Here is a 21,555-nt window from a genome sequence, read left to right on the forward strand (position 1 = left end):
GTGAGAACAGAATGGAAAATCTGATTGATTTTAGATTTGGAACAGTAAAACACAGAGGCAAAGTCCTGCTTATAGTAATGATTTCAGTAGGGCTGTAGTCAACCAAAGAAAATCTTGGTCCACTAAAGTCGCGCATAATCTTCAACTAATCGATTAGTTGTGGGAAAAAAAAAATCTGCACGTTATTTTTACTTCTGCGGTGGTGTGTCTGTGTCACTCTGCAGTTACACCTCCAAAACGCTAGTTGGCGGTGGAGGACTGTGTTAAGTGCTGTAAAGTTTAGTTCAAATCAACCTTTATTTATATAGTTGATTCAAGACACACATTAAATATGGCTTAATAGAGACAATTTCAAACACAAGTACGCAAATTGGCTTCACTATAAATCGCAGAACTGACAGACAAACACGTCTTTATCTGGACACATTTCCCCCACCAATACAACATGCTAACGTTATTAGCACAAGTCTATGGCGTTTTACATTGTATAAATTAGCCTAGCATCTAGCGATCTTTTCCTCTTCTCATATGAAACCATGGGACAACAGTAACATGTAACAAAGGTAACGGTACACAGTTTGGCTCCATTACAGCTCACAACATTCACCGAGAAAACAACTGTCTTAAAACTTAAACGTTTTCCAAGCAAATAGGCCTACAACATGCTAATGTTATTAGCGCCAGCCTATGGCATTTTATACTGTAAAAATTAGCCTAGCGACGAGCAGAGATTTCCTCTGCTCATATGAAGCCAGTATGAATCCCGAAATATAAATCCCTTAAGGATATATCACACACAAGACTTAAAATGCTATTTTGTGGAGGCTTTACTGTCTTCACAATTTATTGTTTCTTATCTGTGAAATACAAATACAAGCTTCGTTTCCACTGAGGGAAATGGTTTCAGCTTACAGAAACAAGCCCTTTTCACACAGAGCGCGCAAAGCGCAGACCTCCGCCGACGAACCCATTCATTGTGTATGTGCTACCGCGGCGCAAGAGCGCACCGCTCTACTGCCGAGCTGAGCGGCGCGCGAGAGGGCGCATGTCGCGGCGTCTGCGCGCCGCCAGCCTGCGCTCGAATTGAAAATTTTTTAATTTCACCGCAAAGCGCTGTGACGACACCTCGGCGCGTCCAATAGCAGAGAAGAGCCTGAAGTAGACCCGGAAGCGGTTACCATGGAGCTGTAGCTGCTGAACGAGCCTATACTCCCCCAAATCCTGTCTTGCAAACCTTGCTCTCCGTTTGCTCTGCACCCTACCCCGCGGTGGGCGCAGCGAAAATCGCGCTCTGTGTGAAAGAGGCTACAGACAGGAGGTCTGCGTCACCGTGACGCTGAGCGTAGGGTGGGCGAGTCCAACTTTCTGTCAGCAGGTAACTTAGCCTGTCCCCCACCGCAGGAAATAATGGATTAATCCTGGAAAGCTGTTGATGTAGCACTTTCCTCCTTATGAAAGTAACATGGCGATTATTCGACTAATGAGAATTTGGTCGGATGAGAGCATAGCGACCAAATAATTGACTAGTCGACCAGGAGACTACAGCCCTAGATTTCAGAGACTCAAGATTCAAGACAAAATATCTTTTGGCGGCACTGATTCTGCAGATTTCAGATGGTTGGGGAGAAGCCTGAGAACCAGTTCCCAACCACATAATATAAAAAAGATTTACTTGGAAAATAGGGCTGTTCGATTATGGAAAAAAATCATAATCACGATTATTATGGTCAAAATTGAAATCATGATTATGCAAACGATTATGTGGTGCACGTGATGACTTATTTACACAACGGCATGTCATTTCTGTCTCCACATGGTCGCACGTTTACAATTCTCCTCTGCTCTCTGTATCGCGCATGGCGGAGTTCGGCCCTGATGTGCACACAGACACATGCACACGTGCGCACGCGCACACACATACACACACACAGACCAACCTCTCTCGCTCTCCCTCTGCCATTTTCCGCATGCTGTTTTTGAAATCTTTGGCCATCACCTGCCCCTCACATTATTCGATTTCACCTACTTGACTGGCTCGTGGAGTGAATAGAGGAGAGGAGGGTAGGGGGCAGTATTGCGCATAGGTGGCTTCCGGGTGCGTTTGATTTGTAACACAAGACAACGAGAGTAAACTGACAAGAAGCGCATAATCATTTTGTGTTGATTATTTTGTTTTCATAATCGTTGAAAGCCCAAATCGTAATCTAGATTAAAATTCGATTAATCGAGCAGCCCCATTGGAAAAACAAATCTCTCACAAGCCTTCATAATGAAAAAATGTCTCCTTATTAATAATGATAAACAAATGAACCTCATTAATAATCAAATCCATTTATATATGGGGTTTTAACGAAAAATAAATCAATAATAAAATAACAAAATAAGACCTGTAGATTAGAGATTTTCTCAGTCAAGTTTCTTTGCCCCCCCCAATCACGATCTGAGTCATTTAACATTAAGTGTCTGCTGATACCGATTTCCGATCTGATATTTCAATTTTCCTCCATATTTCAGCCGCACAGTGCACACTTGAAAAACATTAAAATTATTTAAATCAATCCAATGTATAGCCTCTGCTTGATAATTGAATAGTTCTGCAGTGCATTAAAAAAAATCTTAATGTTTTTTAATGTATGTATTAGCCTATTATTTATTTACTTTATTTACTATTGTGAAATAACAAAGTGTAAAATAACAAACCCTCCCTTTGATCTGTTTGGCTTTGTCGCTGTTTCGAGGGAATGTTGCTGTCCCCTCAAAAGAGTATCCTCCAGTGTTTGTTGCTTTGGTGTAGCCTTGACTGAGTTACCTGAATGAACTGTACTCAGCAGTGTTTATTTTAATCTTCTGCACATCTTTTGTGCAGATTAGACTACATCAATATTTTTCTCTCATTGATTTTTGCGCGATGGGCTTTTGTTGCACTTGCAGCGCAAGGTGACTTGTCGTTGGTTCTATGCTGCTTTCTGACAACAGAATCTCACACTGAGCTGAAATTTATGAGTGCTTATAACTTCAGTGAGTAATGAAACTAAACAGTGTCATACTGCATTTTCGTTTATGGTGTGTGGTGTTTCGAAGTGGGCGGGGCTCAGCCCCTCCCCTCACACACATAGGAGTTCAGCAGAGTGTGACTAGTGTGACATTTGATACACACATGTTGGCTGTGCTTTGTAAACAGTAACAATGGCATTAATATGTCAATAATAATCATTTACCGTCCCTGTTATATGGCAGCTGATCTCGTCCTCTGCTCGGAAGGTAAGAAGCTCCTGGACTTCAGTGTTTTCCTGTTTTTGGCCCATGGCGGGAGATTTAACAAGTAGTTGTTAACAGCTAACTCACAGAAGAAGAACAGCGGCCGTAAATGTCCACAAATCGTGAAAACAATGAGGTCTAGGAGCGTCTTACCCTCTGTGCAGAGGATGAGATCAGCCGCCATAAAACAGAGATGGTAAATGATATTTGCATGTAATGCCATTGTTATTGTTTATAAAGCGCTGCAGAAAAGTGTGTTATATGTCACACTAGAGGTCGACGATGTTGTTACATGTCATGCCCGTCCCACCTCTTCTGCCTCTGTGATGCTGGCATGCTGTTATAAATCACACACTGGGGCAGAATGATGCTGCCATTGTTTGGTTCTGTGTAAAAAGAGCTTCCCTCATCTCAGGGTAACTAACAATTTTCACTAAATCCGCTTTCTGAAACAGCGCTCAGGTCTGCATTAGGTCAAAAGGAGGGATCGGAATGCCCTGGGTGTGTTCAGCCAATCCCTGTGCATTGTGTGCAACCTTCCATTTTTGTCCAATCGCTGCAAACTTAATGCAAATTTGACTATTTAAAATAGGTAGCATGATGATTCACTCAGCCCCTATGTGGAGGATGCCCCAAGCAAGGTCAAGCTAGGTCCTTCCCAGTCGCTGGAAACTGCAAATCTGGTACAGCTCAGAGACCTGCCAACTCTGTGACTCCCATAACCCGAGCTTGCAGCACATCCTTTAAAGCCTCCTACAGACTGTGAGATTTTAGCAATCTTATATGTTTAGTGCAAGCTACACTGTGCGACATTGATCTAATAAATCTGGGTACGACATCAAGTTTGATGTATGCAGACCGTACAGTGACAGCGCCTACTGAATCGTAGGCTACAGTGTATGATGCAATAGCTTTCCATAATAAGTGTGTAAGGATGCTGCATGGGTTACTACTTCTTCAACAGTGAAGCACAAGATAGAGGGTCACATTATTAGATAACCTAAAGTTTTGTGGGCACTATATACTGCGGTGTGTCTGTATGTGTGTTTGCTAGCTGCTAGGTTCCTCAACTGGCAGCTGCAATTACACCGCTGTTTCTTTCCATGCTTCGTCCTTCTATACGTGATCATGGCAAGAGCTGGAGGACACATCATACAAGCAAGGCTTCCACTGCCACAATTCCACAAGGTTTTCCTCTTTGCTGTAATCTTACAAATTTGTTTTAGGGCGTTCTGTCTCCATGGCGAGCTGCTATCCATCTGTTTGTTTGGATTAGCGTCAGTGTATCATTTCATGCTGCATTTTTATTGGTTGGTTAGTAGACGTAGGACGTAAGAGTAGTCACAGAGATGGTCATCCCAACTTTCTGACACTGTCAGAATTTTATCTTAGGCTGTCTTTGATCGCAAGACCATGACAACGGCCGTCCTTGAACCTCTCTCACTGTCCAACGTAGGACCACATTTAGAGCCACGACCAAAGATATCGTCATGTTTCTTTCACCATGATCATCTTTCGTCTGGGACAGCCCAAAATAGAACAGTGTATAATGTGCAAGGCAGAACTGATGCAGGGCCAGTCGGGATGGGGTCATGTGTTAGCTAGCCGAAATCCTGGAGGCAAGCAGGCTGGGGGCAGACAGGGCCAGTCTGTAACAGCACAGTAGCTGACCCAGTTTGTCAGGAAAGGACATAAGGCTCAAAGCAGCAGCATTAGGGTGTGGTCCCTCCTGCTACCTAGACAAGTGGAGCATGATGTACTGCCAAATTCAGGGAAACAACATTGGAGATGTCTTTATGGTAGTGAAATGAACATTCAGTTCATGGGCAACAACTCTGGTGGACATTCCTTCAGTAAGCATGGCAATGATATGCTCCCTCAAAACTTGACACATCTGTGGCATTGTGCTGAGTGATCAAACTGCAATTTTTAGTGTGTCCTTTTATTGTGACCATCCCAAGACACCCCTGTGTAGTAATAATACTGTTTAATCAGCATCTTGAGATGCCACACCTGTATACAGTGTCATTGTTGCACATAGCATGTAAAACTGATGTGTTTTTTTGTACAGGAGCTGGAGACCCTTGACAACGGGAAGCCATATGCTGTTTCCTACACCGTGGATCTGCCTAATGTGGTGAAATGTCTCAGGTAACAAACACACAACAGAGGGTTTCATTGCATTTTAAAACTTCATATAGGCCATAATTCTAGTATTCACTTAATTTTACTGAAACCAGGAGCACCAGAGAATACAGTAATGCATTCATATTAACCAGCCTAGTAAACAAAGATGAAAAAAAGTGGTGACTCCCAGGGGCGTTGCTAGGAGTTGAAAACATCCAGGGCTTTAACCCTGAAGTGCTAAAGTGTCTTCTACCTGGGAGTCCGGGGGTTTGTCCCCCGGGAAAATTTTGAATAATTCCCTTTAAACATGTGATTTCAACGTAAGAATGAGCACTCGTCAGCCACTCGGGCTGCCCAAATTGTTGGTTAAAAACCCGAAAGTTCCCCAATTGGAGGACTTGAGAAGGACTTTGCAAACACAGAGTGAAACAATGCACTAATCACGAGAAATATAGTGATGTTGCACATCAAATTAAACAGCGGAACCTGGGCTACAAGGTTGTATAAACCCTTTTTACATGCCCCAAACACAGCTCAAACAACAACTAAATAAACAACAACAAATCAAACACCATACAGGACCAATGTGCCGACCCACTTGGCATATTTCAGGCTCTACCTCGACGCCACGTTGTGCAAAACACGCCATTCATCTCAAATGAAAGAAGAGACTCTGCTGTTTCCACACATATCCGCCAAAGCACTCTACGCCGAAGCTTCAGAGAGATAGAGGCCAAAGAACAACAACAACAACAGAAATCGTTTTGCAGAGCCATAGTTGTAGTATTTCTCTTACCGTTGTTGTTTCGCTGTGAAATGGTAATTCTCCTGGTAAACATTCCCGGTAGATGGACATGTTGTGTTGTGTTCAAATGAATCTGGGCGAACATGACAGCCTTTAGGTTCCGGCCCCACAACGGCGTTCTGCTGACTCTGATTGGCTTACAGTCCTGTCAATCTCGTTTTGGTGGGTATAGCCTCATTCTATTGGCTCTAACGAATCAAACGAGGTGTCAATCACTAAAATCGACCAATCCGTTGCGGAGATAGAGCCTCCAAAGCACAAAAGAGAAAATCTGCTTCACATTTAGATGGTGTGTGTGTGGTCAGTTTGGAGTGAGAAATACATGACAAAAACGAAACGGATAGCTGTATGTGTACAAGACTAAGTAAAACGCAGCAACTCTGTGCTGGCCACCAGTATGCACAATAAATACACTTGTAATACAGAGTAGCCTGCTGCCTCACGTGCGTTTGATTCAAGCTGACGTTAGTACCTAGAAGGAGTGGGGCCTCTACTAAGGGGGTTTCGGAGCTGCGGAGGTGCCATTACACTGGGAGGTTTAAGATGGTTGTCATTGCAAATGTGCCTAATATGAGTGGCTGTCGGATACCAAGCAATTGCCTGGTTTGCCCGTCCTGTCTGGGCACCCCTGAACCTAATAGGTGTGAATCACTGAAAATACGTTTGGGGCTAGAGTCAAAACATCCAGGGCTGAAGCCCCGGAAGAAATGCTTGGTGATGCCACTGGTGACTCCCAATCTCTGAAGTGGTCATAAAGTCAGAATTTGTGTCCATCCCTTGGTTATACGGAAAGTTATTCATATTCCTTTAGTCCATAAGGATCCACTGATCAAAAGGCTCAAAAAGGGTTTATTATTAAAAAATAATCCAAGTTGTGAATGTTGTTCTAACAGGATAAATAGTCGTTGTGTTGGTATGCCGGGTGCTGTAATCCAAGTGTCGTAACTCTCTCTCTAATGCGCTGTCTGTTGGAGCTAAATCAAATTAGTGATTTATAATTGATATGTTATTCGAAGCCTAATTTTTATACAAGTAATATCATACTGGTTTAAATAAAAACAGTTTGATCATATTTCCCATCTTTGCTGAGGAACAGTCTGTCCCAAATATACCCCTGTTGAGTTCAGTGATTTACGCAAATAATAGCTTGGGCTATTAATTGAAGTTTTATGGGTACACTCATTACAAAAAATCAAAAAAAAAATCAGTTTAAATTACAGGTTGTAATTCAACAAAATAATTTTGCAAGACACTGTATTTCTTTGTGACAGCGACACATTTACATTGTTTGTCCCTGTCCCTATTTGTACATCTAATTGTCATTTGTAAATCTGTTTGTCCCATTTTGCTGAACATGATATCTTAAGAACTCCTTGAGGGAATTTCCTTAAATGTGGCACAAACCAAACCGAACTGAAACCGAACCACCCTCAGATAATCGACTTGCTGCAGGATTTCCTCCATTTTGGACTGACGTTGACTCAGGACAGTGATTGCCCTTAAACCGCTAGAGCCGGTAGAAGTCTTACTTTCAGCCATGCTTGCTGTTGTGTATAAAGGTATGATGTCACTGCATCAAAAATTTGGAGTATTACCAATATGATGATGTGATTTTTTTTCATCATATTAAAAATGATATAGGTATTATCATAAACAGTATGATATGGCACACCCCTACTTCTTGCCGATGTCTGTGGTTACTTTAGTCTTGGTGGACAATACTGTTTGATCCAGCTCCTGGGTGGTAAGACAGATGAAGCTGCTCTGCTTTAAACTTTGATGTGAATACAGATATTGTACTAACATATGTTTAAACCTGTTGTGTTAGGTACTATGCAGGCTGGGCTGACAAATGGGAGGGAAAGACCATCCCTATTGATGGAGATTATTTCTGCTATACCAGACATGAACCCATCGGAGTCTGTGGACAGATCATACCGGTGAGAGGGGTGGGGTGTGGGGGTAGGTAGGGAGGAAAAGATTTAAGTATTGTACAAGCTATTAAATGAAAATAAATATGCGAAATATGAACTTAGGGAATGGAAATGCATATAAATACCTGTTGCACCTGATACTTCGTCACTGACTGACCACTATGGCACAGTTTTTACAGGTCTGTCTGCCCTTTACATATCTCTAGAACCGTTCATCCAATCTACTTTACACTTGGTAGGTGTACTGCTGGGAACCCAAGGCTGTGCCTCTTCGAATTTGGTGCAATTTGGACTTGGGACACATTAAATATTAATACATTTTGAATAAACAAGTGAACAGCGGTCTTTGCAGAGGTGGGGGTGGGGCATCAGGGCTCTGCAGAGAGCAGACTGTGAGTCGAACATATGTCTCGCCATGTATATGTAATGTTTCTTATGCAAGTAGATCTTTGGGGTTCTCTTTGCCCTATTAACTTAGAACCAGGGGTGAAAGGAGACTGGTACGGTCCAGTACTCCATACCACTAAAAGGCAGTAAAGTTCAAAAGATACTCAGGCAGTCGAACTTCCTGGATCAATAACTCATCAGCGAAAAGTTGCCAAAACACAAACATCAAAATGATTCATCCTCCAAGCTGGGCAAATACCGTTGCTCTTGTGGTGACAGCGAGGTTATGGACCCAAAATGCAGACAGACCGAGGAAAAAGGGTTTAACAGTTTTATTGTGCCAGAATGATGGAGAGAACAAAGGAGATCCGGAGTCCAGGTGCAGAGTGGGATAACCAGGTGAGAGTGCTGGGCTGTGGGCTGCTGTGAGGCACGGAGGGAGACACTGGAAAAAAAAGGTAGGAGAACGAGGGTTAAACACTCGAAAAGCAAAAACACAATCAAACTTGCAAGATTACTCAAATCACTGGAGGAACAGAGGAGCCGAGATACCACTGCGTGCAGTCACAAATACTCTGGCACTGAGGCTAGAGTCGGTGGCAGTCTTAAAGCCTGTTGATTGCAGATGACTCTCAGGTGTGCACACTCAGCCTCAGTGCAGGGCGGGGGAGGGGAGAAGCCTCTGGAGACAGGTAAACACAGCAGCACACAACCCACACAGGAAGTAGACTCCGGAAATGTTCATAAAATAAAAGCCAAAAGTCCATGCTCACCACAGCTCTACTGTATGTGTGTAGCCTGCTGTGAGCCGTGTGCCCAGGGAGCATCAACAAAGTACAACACAGAAAAGAAATTTAATAAAATTTGCCCTTATACACTGTTGTGTCACTAAATATTAACTTCACCCTTAGAAAAACATTTTTATGTGCCTCATGTTTTAAAATTCAATAAAAAACTGTTTTCCATGAATTAAGTCCTAATATTAGTCTGATTTTAAAAAAAAGGTATGATTTTAACAGTTTTGTCAACTTTAAAATTATTTTGTGGCCTGTACACCATTTAATCATTTGCTATACATGATGTCAAGTTTTTCTAATTTCTCTCTACACCACACAGATTTTCAGAGATGTAATGCATGTGTTCATGGATGGATGAAGCAGGGGGTGGGATGAGAATAATTGGACACAATAAAGGAAGGCACAAGTTACTTAAATTTACTGAGTGTTTAAGGTGGAGCTTTCAATTCTAATATATTGCTGGATAGTTTGATAAATAATAAATATCATAGTGTAATTGTTATATTTTGTGAGTAAAGTCTGAATCTATGGTGTAACCTGTCTCTGTCAGGTAAATGTAGTAGTATAATGTTTTCCTCTTACGTACAAGTACAATGGAAGTAAGAAGTATACCATTGGGTTTAAGTGCATATTATGGGGCGTCAGTGGCTTAGTGGTAGAGCAGGCGCCCCATGTACAAGGCTGTTGCTGCAGCGGCCCGGGTTCGAGTCCAGCCTGTGGCCCTTTGCTGCATGTCTCTCCCTCTCTCTCTCCCCCATCATGCTTCACTGTCCTGTCTATTAAAGGCAAAAAAAAGCCCTAAAATATGTTTAAGTGCATATTATAAGTGTTTTGGCCTTTTTTAAGTTATTTTGGGGTACAGTGATTAAAAATAGTGACATAATTCAATTCTGATATTTGCTTTTTTCCAAAAAACAAGCATGAATCAACTATCAATGAGACCACTGCATGCTGTTTTCTTTTCTGACCACTTCTCTGTTGTTGACTTCTCCATCCTCTCTTTCCAATCTGTAGAACATGATACGCCCACTACAAACATCACAGTTTGTACTTAAGTTAACCATTTGAGACGTTTTTTTGGTTCTAGCTGAGAACTAACTTTTCGGTTTCTGGACCAATTTATTTTTGGTCAAAAGCTCTGAATGGTTGAAAATTATGCAATGGAAGAATGAAACTGGCTCTATGTTGCTAGAACCAATCTGGGGTCACTTGTAGCTTGCAAAGCTGTGCTTGAAAGTAGCCTCCCCAACACTGCCATCCAGGAAGGACAGGTGGAGTGATGAATGTGCCAAAATACTGCACAAGAGTTTGTAATACTCACACACAGGATTTTACAACTCTGAAGAGTTATCATGGCAGCAAATATGTTATCTTGTGAAATACTGCATTCATGTTACAAGTCATCTATCAGGAATGTGTCCTTGGATGCGTGTGAATGGTTATCACAACACCTTGCTGGACGATGTGGTTTTGCTGAAAAGCCCTGCAGTGTTGACTGGCTCTTTTCACACAGGCTCCAAGGTGTTCTGAACACAGCCTTAACACAGTCATAAAGCTCAAATCATTCAGGGTTCATGCACTGTGCTAAACAAGTTCATTTGTCCTTAAGCCACGGTCACAGTACATTGCAGTTCCATTTCCCCACAGAAAGATTGAGATGTCACATTACTGATGCAGGTAATAAATGTATAATCACAACTGTAAAAGGTGTAAGAGAGTGATCTAGAGTTTGTTGTAGCGTGATAATATACTAGAAATAAAGAAGAAACAAGGAAGAATAATAACATAGTTTCCAAACACAGTGCTGCAGTGTTTCTGTCAGCCCACCAAGCACGTCAGCTCAGTCACAGTTAAACAAAGGTGAACTCTAATTTGTGAATTTTCCAGAGCCATCAGTAGCCACCAATGCATGCATGGATTACTCCATCACATTGGCTTCAGTAGAAGTGAATGAAAATGGAATTGTAATACGAACATGCCTTTACTCCTAATGTCTCTTACCTTCTCTCCCTGTAGTGGAACTTCCCTCTGTTGATGCAGGCCTGGAAGCTCGGCCCTGCCCTTGCAACTGGTAACACTGTGGTGATGAAAGTTGCAGAGCAGACACCACTTACAGCTCTCTATGTAGCCAGTCTGATTAAAGAGGTACTTTGATTCTTTTTCCTTCATTAATACTAATCAATTAATGTGACTTTACCAGAAAAAATATCAGTGATCATAGTGCAATACAAAGGAACATTAGCCCCTTTTCCACCGCAGGAACTTTTATCAATTACCCAAAATTTTGAAAAACCTCTGCGTTTCCACCGAAATTACCCGGGTAAAAAACTTTCCCTCAACCCCAAATGTACCCTGGAAAAAGTACCTAGTAGGGGGTACGATTGTTAAGATTACCCGTAATTCTTAAGGGGCGGGTTTGTTTGCTGAAGAACACTGATTGGTGGAACACACACTTGCAGCATTCCCCACTTCCTGGTACAGGCAGACGCTGAAAACTTTATTTCATTTCTACAAGCTTCACTTCGTTTGTGTTTTGCTTAAGGATGGGTACCGAAACCCGGTACTAAATTAGCCCCGGAGCTAAATTATTAAAGACCGTAGTATTGATAAGTGCTAGCTGTTTCGGTTCTTTTGTGCCGGCGCTGATCTCCTCTACACACATCTACACACACAGCGATGCAACACGGTAACCAGTGAACAGCCGAGCGGCTGCGGTGGAAACAAAGTGAAGACAACTCGAAAATGACTCAAGTTGACGGCAGCTACACTCGGTACTGTGAGTGAAATCAAACCTTAGTGAGTAAGAAGCCAGTGATTTATCAATACACGTGTTCAGCAAGCATAAACATGTAGACAGTGATGTAGACAGTGATATTCAATATCCTTCGCCCACAGTCTCTCATCCACCGACACTAACGTTATGTCTTACACAAGGACAGCACGCTACTTCGGCTGATAGTGAATTGTTACTAATAAGCTCAAATGACAGCTGTCTGTATGTAGACTACTTATAAAGATCTAGAACTAATCTTAAAATACTTTTAAACTTAGCTGCTGGCTGAGACAAACAGCCCCAACTCACTCACCAGCACGTAACCAGGCCAAGCTGGCAGAGCCAAATACAGGGCACATGCCAAATCATCTACGTCATCACGCTAATTTGAATAAATTTTCTGGAACTTGAAGTGAGGTGGAAACGCAAATCAATCAATCAATTAATTTTATTTATAAAGCCCAATATCACAAATCACAATTTGCCTCAGAGGGCTTTACAGCATACGACATCTCTCTGTCCTTAGGACCCTCGCAGAGGATAAGGAAAAACTCCCCCAAAAAAACCCTTTAACGGGAGAAAAACATGGTAGAGAGAGGGGGGGGGGGGGAGAGAGCGAGAGAGAAAATTATAGGAGGTCCTATAAAACTAGGCCTAAGGCAGCCTAACTAGGGGCTGGTACAAGGCAAGCCTGATCCGGCCCTAACTATAGGCTTTATCAGCCTTAAGTCTAGTCTTAAATGTGGAGACAGTGTCTGCCTCCCGTACCGCAATAGGAAGATGATTCCACAGGAGAGGAGCCCGATAGCTGAAGGCTCTGGCTCCTGATCTACTTTTGGTAACTTTAGGGACCACAAGTAACCCTGCATTCTCGCAGTGTTCTGGTGGGATAATATGGCACTATGAGCTCTCTAAGATATGACAGAGCCTGACCATTTATAGATTTATAAGTTAGGAGTAGGATTTTAAATTCAATTCTGGATTTTATAGGGAGCCAGTGCAGAGAAGCTAAAACAGGAGAAATATGATCTTGTTTGTTAGTTCCTATCAGTACACGTGCCGCTGTGTTCTGAATTAGCTGGAGAGTTTTTAAAGACTTATTAGAGCTAGACTCACAAGTCAGTCTTTAGACGCTTTGCTAAACTAAAGACTGATGACTTTCTCCCTGATTTTGTGTTTAGATGGGCGGATACAATTTCAGAGTTTAAAAAAACTCCCTATGTTGCAGAAACAATAGTAAATCTGCAGGGCGGTCCTTCGGTGGCTCACTGAACTCTTGTGCTTGTAAACATAGTCCTACTAGAAACACGTGTAGCGGTACAAAATGGCTCAGCCGTGCTCGCAGAAAACGCCGTCAAAGTTAGTGGATGTTTGTCGCATTTGCGGCGACACATTCTCGCCAACTAAAAGAAACAAACATAATCTTTTACAAGGCCATGACTCATCTGTCCGGCCGGACTATAGAGAGAATCGCCTTGTTGTTTACAAATACTTCGGGGTAGAAAACCAGCAGAGCTTTTAGCTATATATATATAGCCTATATATCACATTTTTCACATCACTGTATCACCGTTTGGACTAATCCGATGTTTGTAAAGTCTATAAACACAATGATTGAACAAACATTACTATTTCTGTGTGCACGTTTAGCTGGGCTAACTGTTAGCTGTTAGCCCTGTTAGCCGTTAGCAGTGTCTGTAATAGGTAATAACTCATTAAACGGTCCGTGAAAAAAATATCTTTTCCAGCGGATATCTTAGTTACAACATGATTGAGCTAGCAAAGCAGTTTTGTGTTGCTATGTGTGGTATTTATTCAGTTTTGGGAAAGCATCAGTGGCTGCAGCTGACAGGGACAGCTAACAGCAGCAGCAAAGCTAATATGAGGACGTCATCTGTTAAAAGCCTCCCGTTGTCGGATACAACATGGAACTACTCTAGTTAGCTCAATAATGTTGTAACTAAGACATCCACTGCAAAAAATATTTTCTTCACGGATGAGCACACGTTTGATAAAACGGAGTTAAATATCTCGACATCCATTTTCAAGCTCTCTGTGTGTTTGTTTCCTTGCGGACGAAAAAAGGAGGAGCGCACATTTCCAAGAAGGCGTGTCCTTTTCAAAAATGCAAGAGGCGTTGTTTTGTTGCCGGCCGTTTTTGCCGGTGTGTTAAACACACTTTAGAAAGGAGTGTCCCCAGACTATCAGAAGGCGGAGATCTCTGATTGTCTGGTGGCGAGATTATATTAGAGCTACCTGATAATAGGGAATTACAGTAATCCAGCCTAGAGGTAACAAAAGCGTGGACTAATTTTTCTGCATCTTTTCGGGTCAGGATAGGATAGGATAAGATAAGAATTAAAAGACAAATCTTGGTCAAATATTACTCCGAGGTTTCTCACGGTAGTGCTGGAGGCCAGAGCAATGCCATCAAGAGAAACTATGTCATCAGATAAAGAGTCTCTGAGTTGTTTCGGGCCAAGAACAATAACTTCAGTTTTGTCTGAATTTAACATAAGGAAATTGGAGCTCATCCAGGTTTTTATGTCTTGAAGGCAATTTTGAAGTTTAGTTAAAGGGCCAGTGTGTAAAATGGGTTGAAAACAGTGACATCAGTGGTCAAATTCTAGATTGCAGGGCTCACTCGCTCACCCCTCCCGTTGGGTAAATGACGGTGGCCTCGTAGGGACAAAAAGCCTTGCGCACGAGTTTTTCAGGAGTAGGTCTATCTAGCGACGAGGTGAATATTTATTTAGAAATCTAAACCATTTTACAATATTGTAATGAATCCCTCACGAGCAGGAGACCAGAGGAGCGTTCGGGAAAAAGGCCAGTTTATTTGAGTACTCCAAAAACTCCGGTAACACTCCACGGGGTAAAAGATTCCGTCCCAAACTCTGACTCTTCTAGCATAACAGACACACTTCATACACACATACTCGTTTACCATACCAAGTGGGGACCCCCTCCCCTCTCTGCTTCACCAATCTCCAGCCCGCACACTGACTGACAGCGTAGCCGGTAAACAGAGCTCAGCTGTTTATTTAGCCTAGCAATATCTCCGGACTATAGTAGCTGCAATGGACGACTTTGAACGCGATTTTGAAGAGTTTCTTGTAGCGGACACAGACCCAGAGCCATACCTGTTTGAGCCGGAGCATACAGATGAGGAACTCCATGTGTTTGATGCTGAGCGGGCGAGAAGAGAGGCTGAATGCACAGATTGGGATTCGGTGCTACTGCTACCATCGTTGGGGAGATATATCATCAGGAGGAAAAGCGCCGCAGAGAGTGCATCACAAGGAGTGAAGTTGCGTCTTCTTTTCCTCGCAGATGAAGGTTCGGGTTCATTCTCTCCTGTTGCGTGGTAAGTGTGGTCCATTCGCAAACTTTATAACTAAAAAAACTTCACTACTCTCTATCGACGAACTACTAACACTCTCTGCTGTTTCCTCCTTCTTCTTCCTTCCGTCCGCTGTCTTCGTTGGTTCATTTATACACGCGAAACGCGTTCTCTGGCTGGCTGGATTGTCCGCTCGGTCTGCCGTACATACATGGCGGCACAAGATGGCGACCTCTCTAAAGCAAGGCCCTTGCTATATATATATATATATATATGTATATATGTATATATATATATATGTATATGTGTATATATATATGTGTGTGTGTGTGTGTGTGTGTATATATATATATACATATGTATATATATATATATATATATATATATATATATATATATATATATATATATATATGTATATACATGTATGTATATACATATATATATATATATGTATATACATATATATGTGTGTGTGTGTATATATATATATATATATATATATATATATATATATATATATATATATATATATATATATATACACATATATATACACATATATATATATATATATATATATATATATATATAAAAGTATAATTATAAGGTTACGAAAACCAAACGAATTTTATTTTATAGTGATTATACACTTGTATAAACATATTAATGGGTAGAATATTCAGATTCAGATTCAGATTGACAATAAACCATGCCAAATATTACACACTGGCCCTTTAATTGATCAGTTTCTTCTGGCGTCATCAGTAAATACAATTGTGTATCATTCGCATAACAATGGAAATTTACAGAGTGATTTCTAATGATGTTACCTAAGGGAAGCATCTATAGAGTGAATAGGATTGGTCCGAGCACAGAACCTTGTGGAACTCCAAAACAAACTTTAGTACTCAAGGATGATTCACCATGAACATAAACAAACTGAAAACAATCAGATAAATAAGATTTAAACCAGCTTAGTGCAGAACCTTTTAAGCCAATTAAATGTTCCAGTCTCTGTAGCAATTTGATGGTCAATAGTGTCAAACGCCGCACTAAGATCTAATAAAACAATCTGAGGACAGGAGGTCATGAGTTTTGCCTCTAATAGTTAGAATTTTGTCATTAAAAAAGCTCATAAAATCATTACTGCTAAGGGCTAAAGGAATACAAGGCTCAATAGAGCTGTGACTCTCAGTCAGCCTGGCTACAGTGCTGAAAAAAAACCTGGGGTTGTTCTTATTTTCTTCTATTAATGCTGAGTAATAGTTTGCTCTGGCATTGCAGAGGCCCCTCTTATATGTTTTGAGACTGTCTGCCCAGACTAAACGAGATTCTTTCAGTTTGGTTAATCGGCAATTCCTTTCAAATTTTTGCGATATTTCTTAGAAATTACGGGTTTGAGAGTTGTACCAAGGAGCGAACTTTCTTTGCTTTGTTAACTTCTTTTTAAGAGGTGCTACAGAGTCGAGTGTTGTTCGCAGCGAGCCTACAGCGCTATCGATAAGCTGATCAATTCGGGAGAGTTTAAAGTCGGTATGGGAAACCTCTGTTACTGAAGGACATGGTATTGAATTTAACGAGGATGGAAAACGTGGCAAACCACACAGATTACCAGGAATTATTTTACCCAGGTAAACAAATTCCTGGTAATAAAAGTTCCTGGAAATGTTGGTGGAAAAGGGGCTATTAAGAACATATTAGCTTTTTTTTTTGTATTAAAGCTCACGCTAGTCTACCATATGTCTCCGACATTAGAAATGGCTGTTGGCAGGCCCAAATCAAGTTAAATGTTTTATGGGCCCCAGCCAACTTGGTTTAGTGGTCAGACTTTTTTCTGTCTTTATTAATCAGATAAATACAGGATATATAGTTCGAACTCATTATGGAGAGCACTGTACGGTACTGGAAAATGAAAAGTATCGAGTAGAGGAGGAAGTATTTTAAACTTCTACTTGTGTAGAAATAGCAATGCTACTGTATAAAAATCTCTGTTACAGGTAAAAGCAATCAAACTCTTAAACAAAGTACAAAAGTATTTGCATTAAAATGTACCTAAAGCACTGTAAAAAAGTAAGAGAAAAAACAGGCACGATGCAGAACAGCTCATTTAAATTATTCATTCAATCGTATGTATTACATTATTGGATTATAATCACTGATGTATTAATGTGTTCATAACTTTAATGTTGCAGCTGGTAAAGGTAGAGCTCAATTTAATTTAATCTGTATTTATATATCATAATTTATTAGTTGATTTATATTTTGTATGAATAATCTGAATCTGTAAAGTAACTAAAAATATCAGATAAAAGCAGTGCAGTAAAACGTACAACATTTGCATGAGATGTAGTGGTTTGTGTATGGTAGTGGTATGAAATAGCATAAGACAAAAATCCGCATGTAAAGTATAAGTACCTCAGAATTGTTCTAAAATACAGCACTTGAGTGAATGTACTGCTCCATGATTGAAAGTAACCATTAACAGCAGAGTAACCATTACAGTACAACCTGACTGAAAGACTTTCGAGTATCTGTCATTAAATGGAAAATAAACCAGCCAGAGCTGTTTTTGCTTTTTCTTAATAATACTGTGTTTAACCTAGGTTGTCCACACACACACACACACACACACATAGTATTGTGCAATCTCACTTTGCTTATCAGGATATGTGTTGAAATTGTTAGCCTCAGTGTTATGAGCACAAATAATGTGGTCAAGTGTCAGAGGTTACTTCCTGAAATATCAGAAAGGTTTCCTCTGACTTGTATATCAGAAAATGTTATACGATGTAAAAGCTGGGAAGGCCAAGTTTTATATATTTCTGCTACAGTACAACTCTAGCAATACTTGCACACCATGCACTATCCTTTCAAGATGGAAAGGGATGTTGAAACTGTAGCTGGTAACTTTCATAAAAATAATTCTTAAGCTTGCAGACAGAGCTCACACAGAAATTTCTTCTTTGGATGTACTCAATCCTAATGACCAACTTGTTTTAAGCTTTAGTTGACTGGATTGTGTTTCCAGGTGGGTTTTCCTGAAGGTGTTGTGAATATCTTGCCTGGCTTCGGACCATCAGCTGGCTCTGCCATTGCAAAGCACATGGATATTGACAAGGTGGCCTTCACTGGGTCCACAGAGGTAGGACAATGCTCTGTTTTATACCTTAAGTTATTGTTAGGACAGTGACATGATGTCTACATAGTAAAACTAATTCATAGTCCAGCAGGTATATTTATGACCACATGAGGATAAAAATACAAAATGAGTTGGAGTTATTCCCTTAAGTTTTCTTAACAGCATTATTTCAGGTCAGATGGCCAGATAGTGATATAAAACAATTTGTTATCACTGTGTTGTGTGATTTCTGTTAAGTGTATATAGAACCCATTCTTGAAGCAGTCAGTTCAGATATCAACAGGTCGTCTTCCTTACATTTACAACTTAAAATATAAATATAAAAACTGCAATGCATTTATTTGGACCGAGGAACGACCTACACCACAAAGAAGAGTAGACTGGGTTTGACTGGGGCTGCCTTATCTTCATCCCTATCACTATTCATTTAGTCCCTGGCATTTAGCACAGTGACCATTAGCTCCTGAGCATACACCACCATGGTTTCATATCGAGAAATATTCATATTCACCTGTACCTCTGGCTAATAGCTTCACTATATCGCTTTCAATTTCTCTTGTAACCCATCTCACCTTCTCCTATTTTTTACATAGCACGTTCTTTTTCTATGGAGTGATTGGCTTCAAAGTAGTACATTGGCATGCAAAAGTGTAAGCAACCCTGATCAACATTTCTTTTACTGTGAATAGTTGAGTGAGTAAAAGATGAAGTGATCCCCAAAAGGCATCAAGTTAAAGTTGAAACATGCTTTTCGACATTTCAAGCAAGATCAAGGGACACTTGGTTGAAGGAATACTTACATGGAACAGGCAGCCTGCCTGTTAAAAGACTTTGATAAGGGGCTGGAAGGCCACTGGGACACTGTCCTTACACATTTAAAACGGTAGCCCCCAGTTTATATACATTTGCGTACATATTGTATGAGATATATTGTATGTTACATATGTTATGTGAATGTCACCCTTGCACCCCTTCCCCCCTTTTTTTGTTTCCTTTGTACTGTCTTGTTTTGTTTGTCTTGTTTCCTTTGTCTTTCCTATCTGATTTTCCTTTGTTAATGATGTGTTAAATCTAAAAGAAAGAAATAATAAAACTGTTAATAACAAAACAAAAAAACATTTCAAGCAAGATCAGTGTATTATGTTTTTTTGTTTTGTACAATTTTAGAGTGGGAAAAAAAAGAAAGCACCATGCAAAAGTTTGGGCACCTCAAGACATTTTGAGCTCTCAGACAATTTGTACCAGGCTCTGAGACCTTAATTAGCTTGTTAGCACTCTTACACAGTCATTGTTAGGGAAGGCCATGTGATGCAAATTTTAAAGCTTTATGAATACTCTTACTCCCGAAACATTGCCCCAACAATCAGCAGCCATGGTCTCCTCTAAACAGCTGCTTAGCACTCTGAAAACTAAAATGACCGATGCCCCTCAGCAAGAGAAGGCTATAAGAAGATAGCAAATGTTTTCAGGTAGCTGTTTCCTCAGTTCGTGATGTAATTAAGGAATGGCAGTTAACAGGAACTGTGGAGGTCAAGTTGGGGTCTGGAAGACCAAGAAAACCTTCTGGGAGAGCTGCTCGTAGGATTGCTAGAAAAGTAAATCAGAACCCCCGTTTGACTGCAAAAGACCTGCAGGAAGATTAGCAGACTCTGGAGTGGTAGTGCACTATTCTACTGTGCAGCGACACCTGTATTAATGTGATCTTCATGGAACAAAACCTTTCCTGCATCCTTACCACAAAATTCAGCGTCAGAACTTTGCAAGTGGACTGGTGAAGTTAAAATAGGATTTTTTGGATGCAATGAGCAAAGCTATGTTTGGAGAAAAAAGGGTGCACAATTTTGTTAAAAGATCACCTGTCCAACTGTTAAACAAGGGGGTGGATCGATAATGTATTGGGCTTGTGTTGCAGCCAGTGGCACTGGGAACATTTCACAGGTGGAGGGAAGAATGGATTCAATTAAATTCCAACAAATCTTGGAAGCAAACATCACACCATCTGTAAAAAAGCTGAAGGTGAAAAAAGATGGCTTCTACAACAGGACAGTGATCCTAAACACACCTCAAAATCCACAATGGACTACCTCAAGAGGAGCAAGCTGAAGGTTTTGCCATGGCCCTCACACTGCCCCGACCTAAACATCCTTAAAAATCTGTGGCTAGACCTCAAAAGAGCAGTGCATACAAGACAGCCCAAGAATCTCACAGAACTAGAAGCCTTTTGCAGGAAGAATGGATGAAATTCCCTCAAACAAGAATTGAAAGACTCTTAGCAGGTTACAAAAAGCATTAAGAAACTGTGATACCTGCCAAAGGGGACGCTAATAAGCACTGACCATGCAGGATGCCCAAACTATTGCTTCAGGTCCTTTGTCTTTATTGTTATATATATGTATATGTGTATATATAGATGTGTGTACATTAGGGCCGTAACGGTACATGTATTTGTGTCGAACCGTTCGGTACGCGACTTTCGGTTTGTTTTATTTTAATTCCGTTTTTGCGAGCCGAACCATTTAAATTATCTAGTTCTCCGATGGACATAATTGAGTGATGGACCGAGTCCGACCATAAATCTCCGCTTTCACTTTGTGCAGCGCATTCTAGCATTTTGACAACATGGCAAGTGAGCCTGACGAACCTGAAGACCCACCTGCAAACCTTAAGTCCTCCATTTGGGAACGCTTTGGTTTCAGGGTAAAATACGAAGATGGAAATAAACAAGTTGACAAGACAAAAGCAGTGTGCCGTATGTATGTATGTATGTATGTATGTATGTGTATATAGATATATATATATATATATATATATATATATATATATATATATATATATACACACAGTACAGGCCAAAAGTTTGGACACACCTTCTCATTCAATGCGTTTTCTTTATTTTCATGACTATTTACATTGTAGATTCTCACTGAAGGCATCAAAACTATGAATGAACACATGTGGAGTTATGTACTTAACAAAAAAAGGTGAAATA

At 40.7% G+C, this 21,555-nt stretch overlaps 1 protein-coding gene across 2 annotated transcripts in view; it reads left to right on the forward strand.

Moving 5' to 3' along the window:
- The window catches only part of LOC117264679 (aldehyde dehydrogenase, mitochondrial-like), a 93,317-nt gene that overhangs the window by 30,028 nt on the left and 41,734 nt on the right, over positions 1 to 21,555 (forward strand). The window contains exons 4-7 of one of the 2 annotated variants that reach the window (XM_033638835.2): positions 5,330 to 5,409; positions 8,019 to 8,130; positions 11,325 to 11,453; positions 18,456 to 18,569. In XM_033638835.2, coding sequence (XP_033494726.1) covers positions 5,330 to 5,409; positions 8,019 to 8,130; positions 11,325 to 11,453; positions 18,456 to 18,569 — 435 coding nt within the window. The remainder of the gene's footprint in view (positions 1 to 5,329; positions 5,410 to 8,018; positions 8,131 to 11,324; positions 11,454 to 18,455; positions 18,570 to 21,555) is intronic. The other variant, XM_078172035.1, reaches the window with a different exon arrangement.

This window comes from Epinephelus lanceolatus, chromosome 10 (assembly GCF_041903045.1).
Source record: "Epinephelus lanceolatus isolate andai-2023 chromosome 10, ASM4190304v1, whole genome shotgun sequence".
NCBI lineage: Eukaryota > Metazoa > Chordata > Actinopteri > Perciformes > Serranidae > Epinephelus > Epinephelus lanceolatus.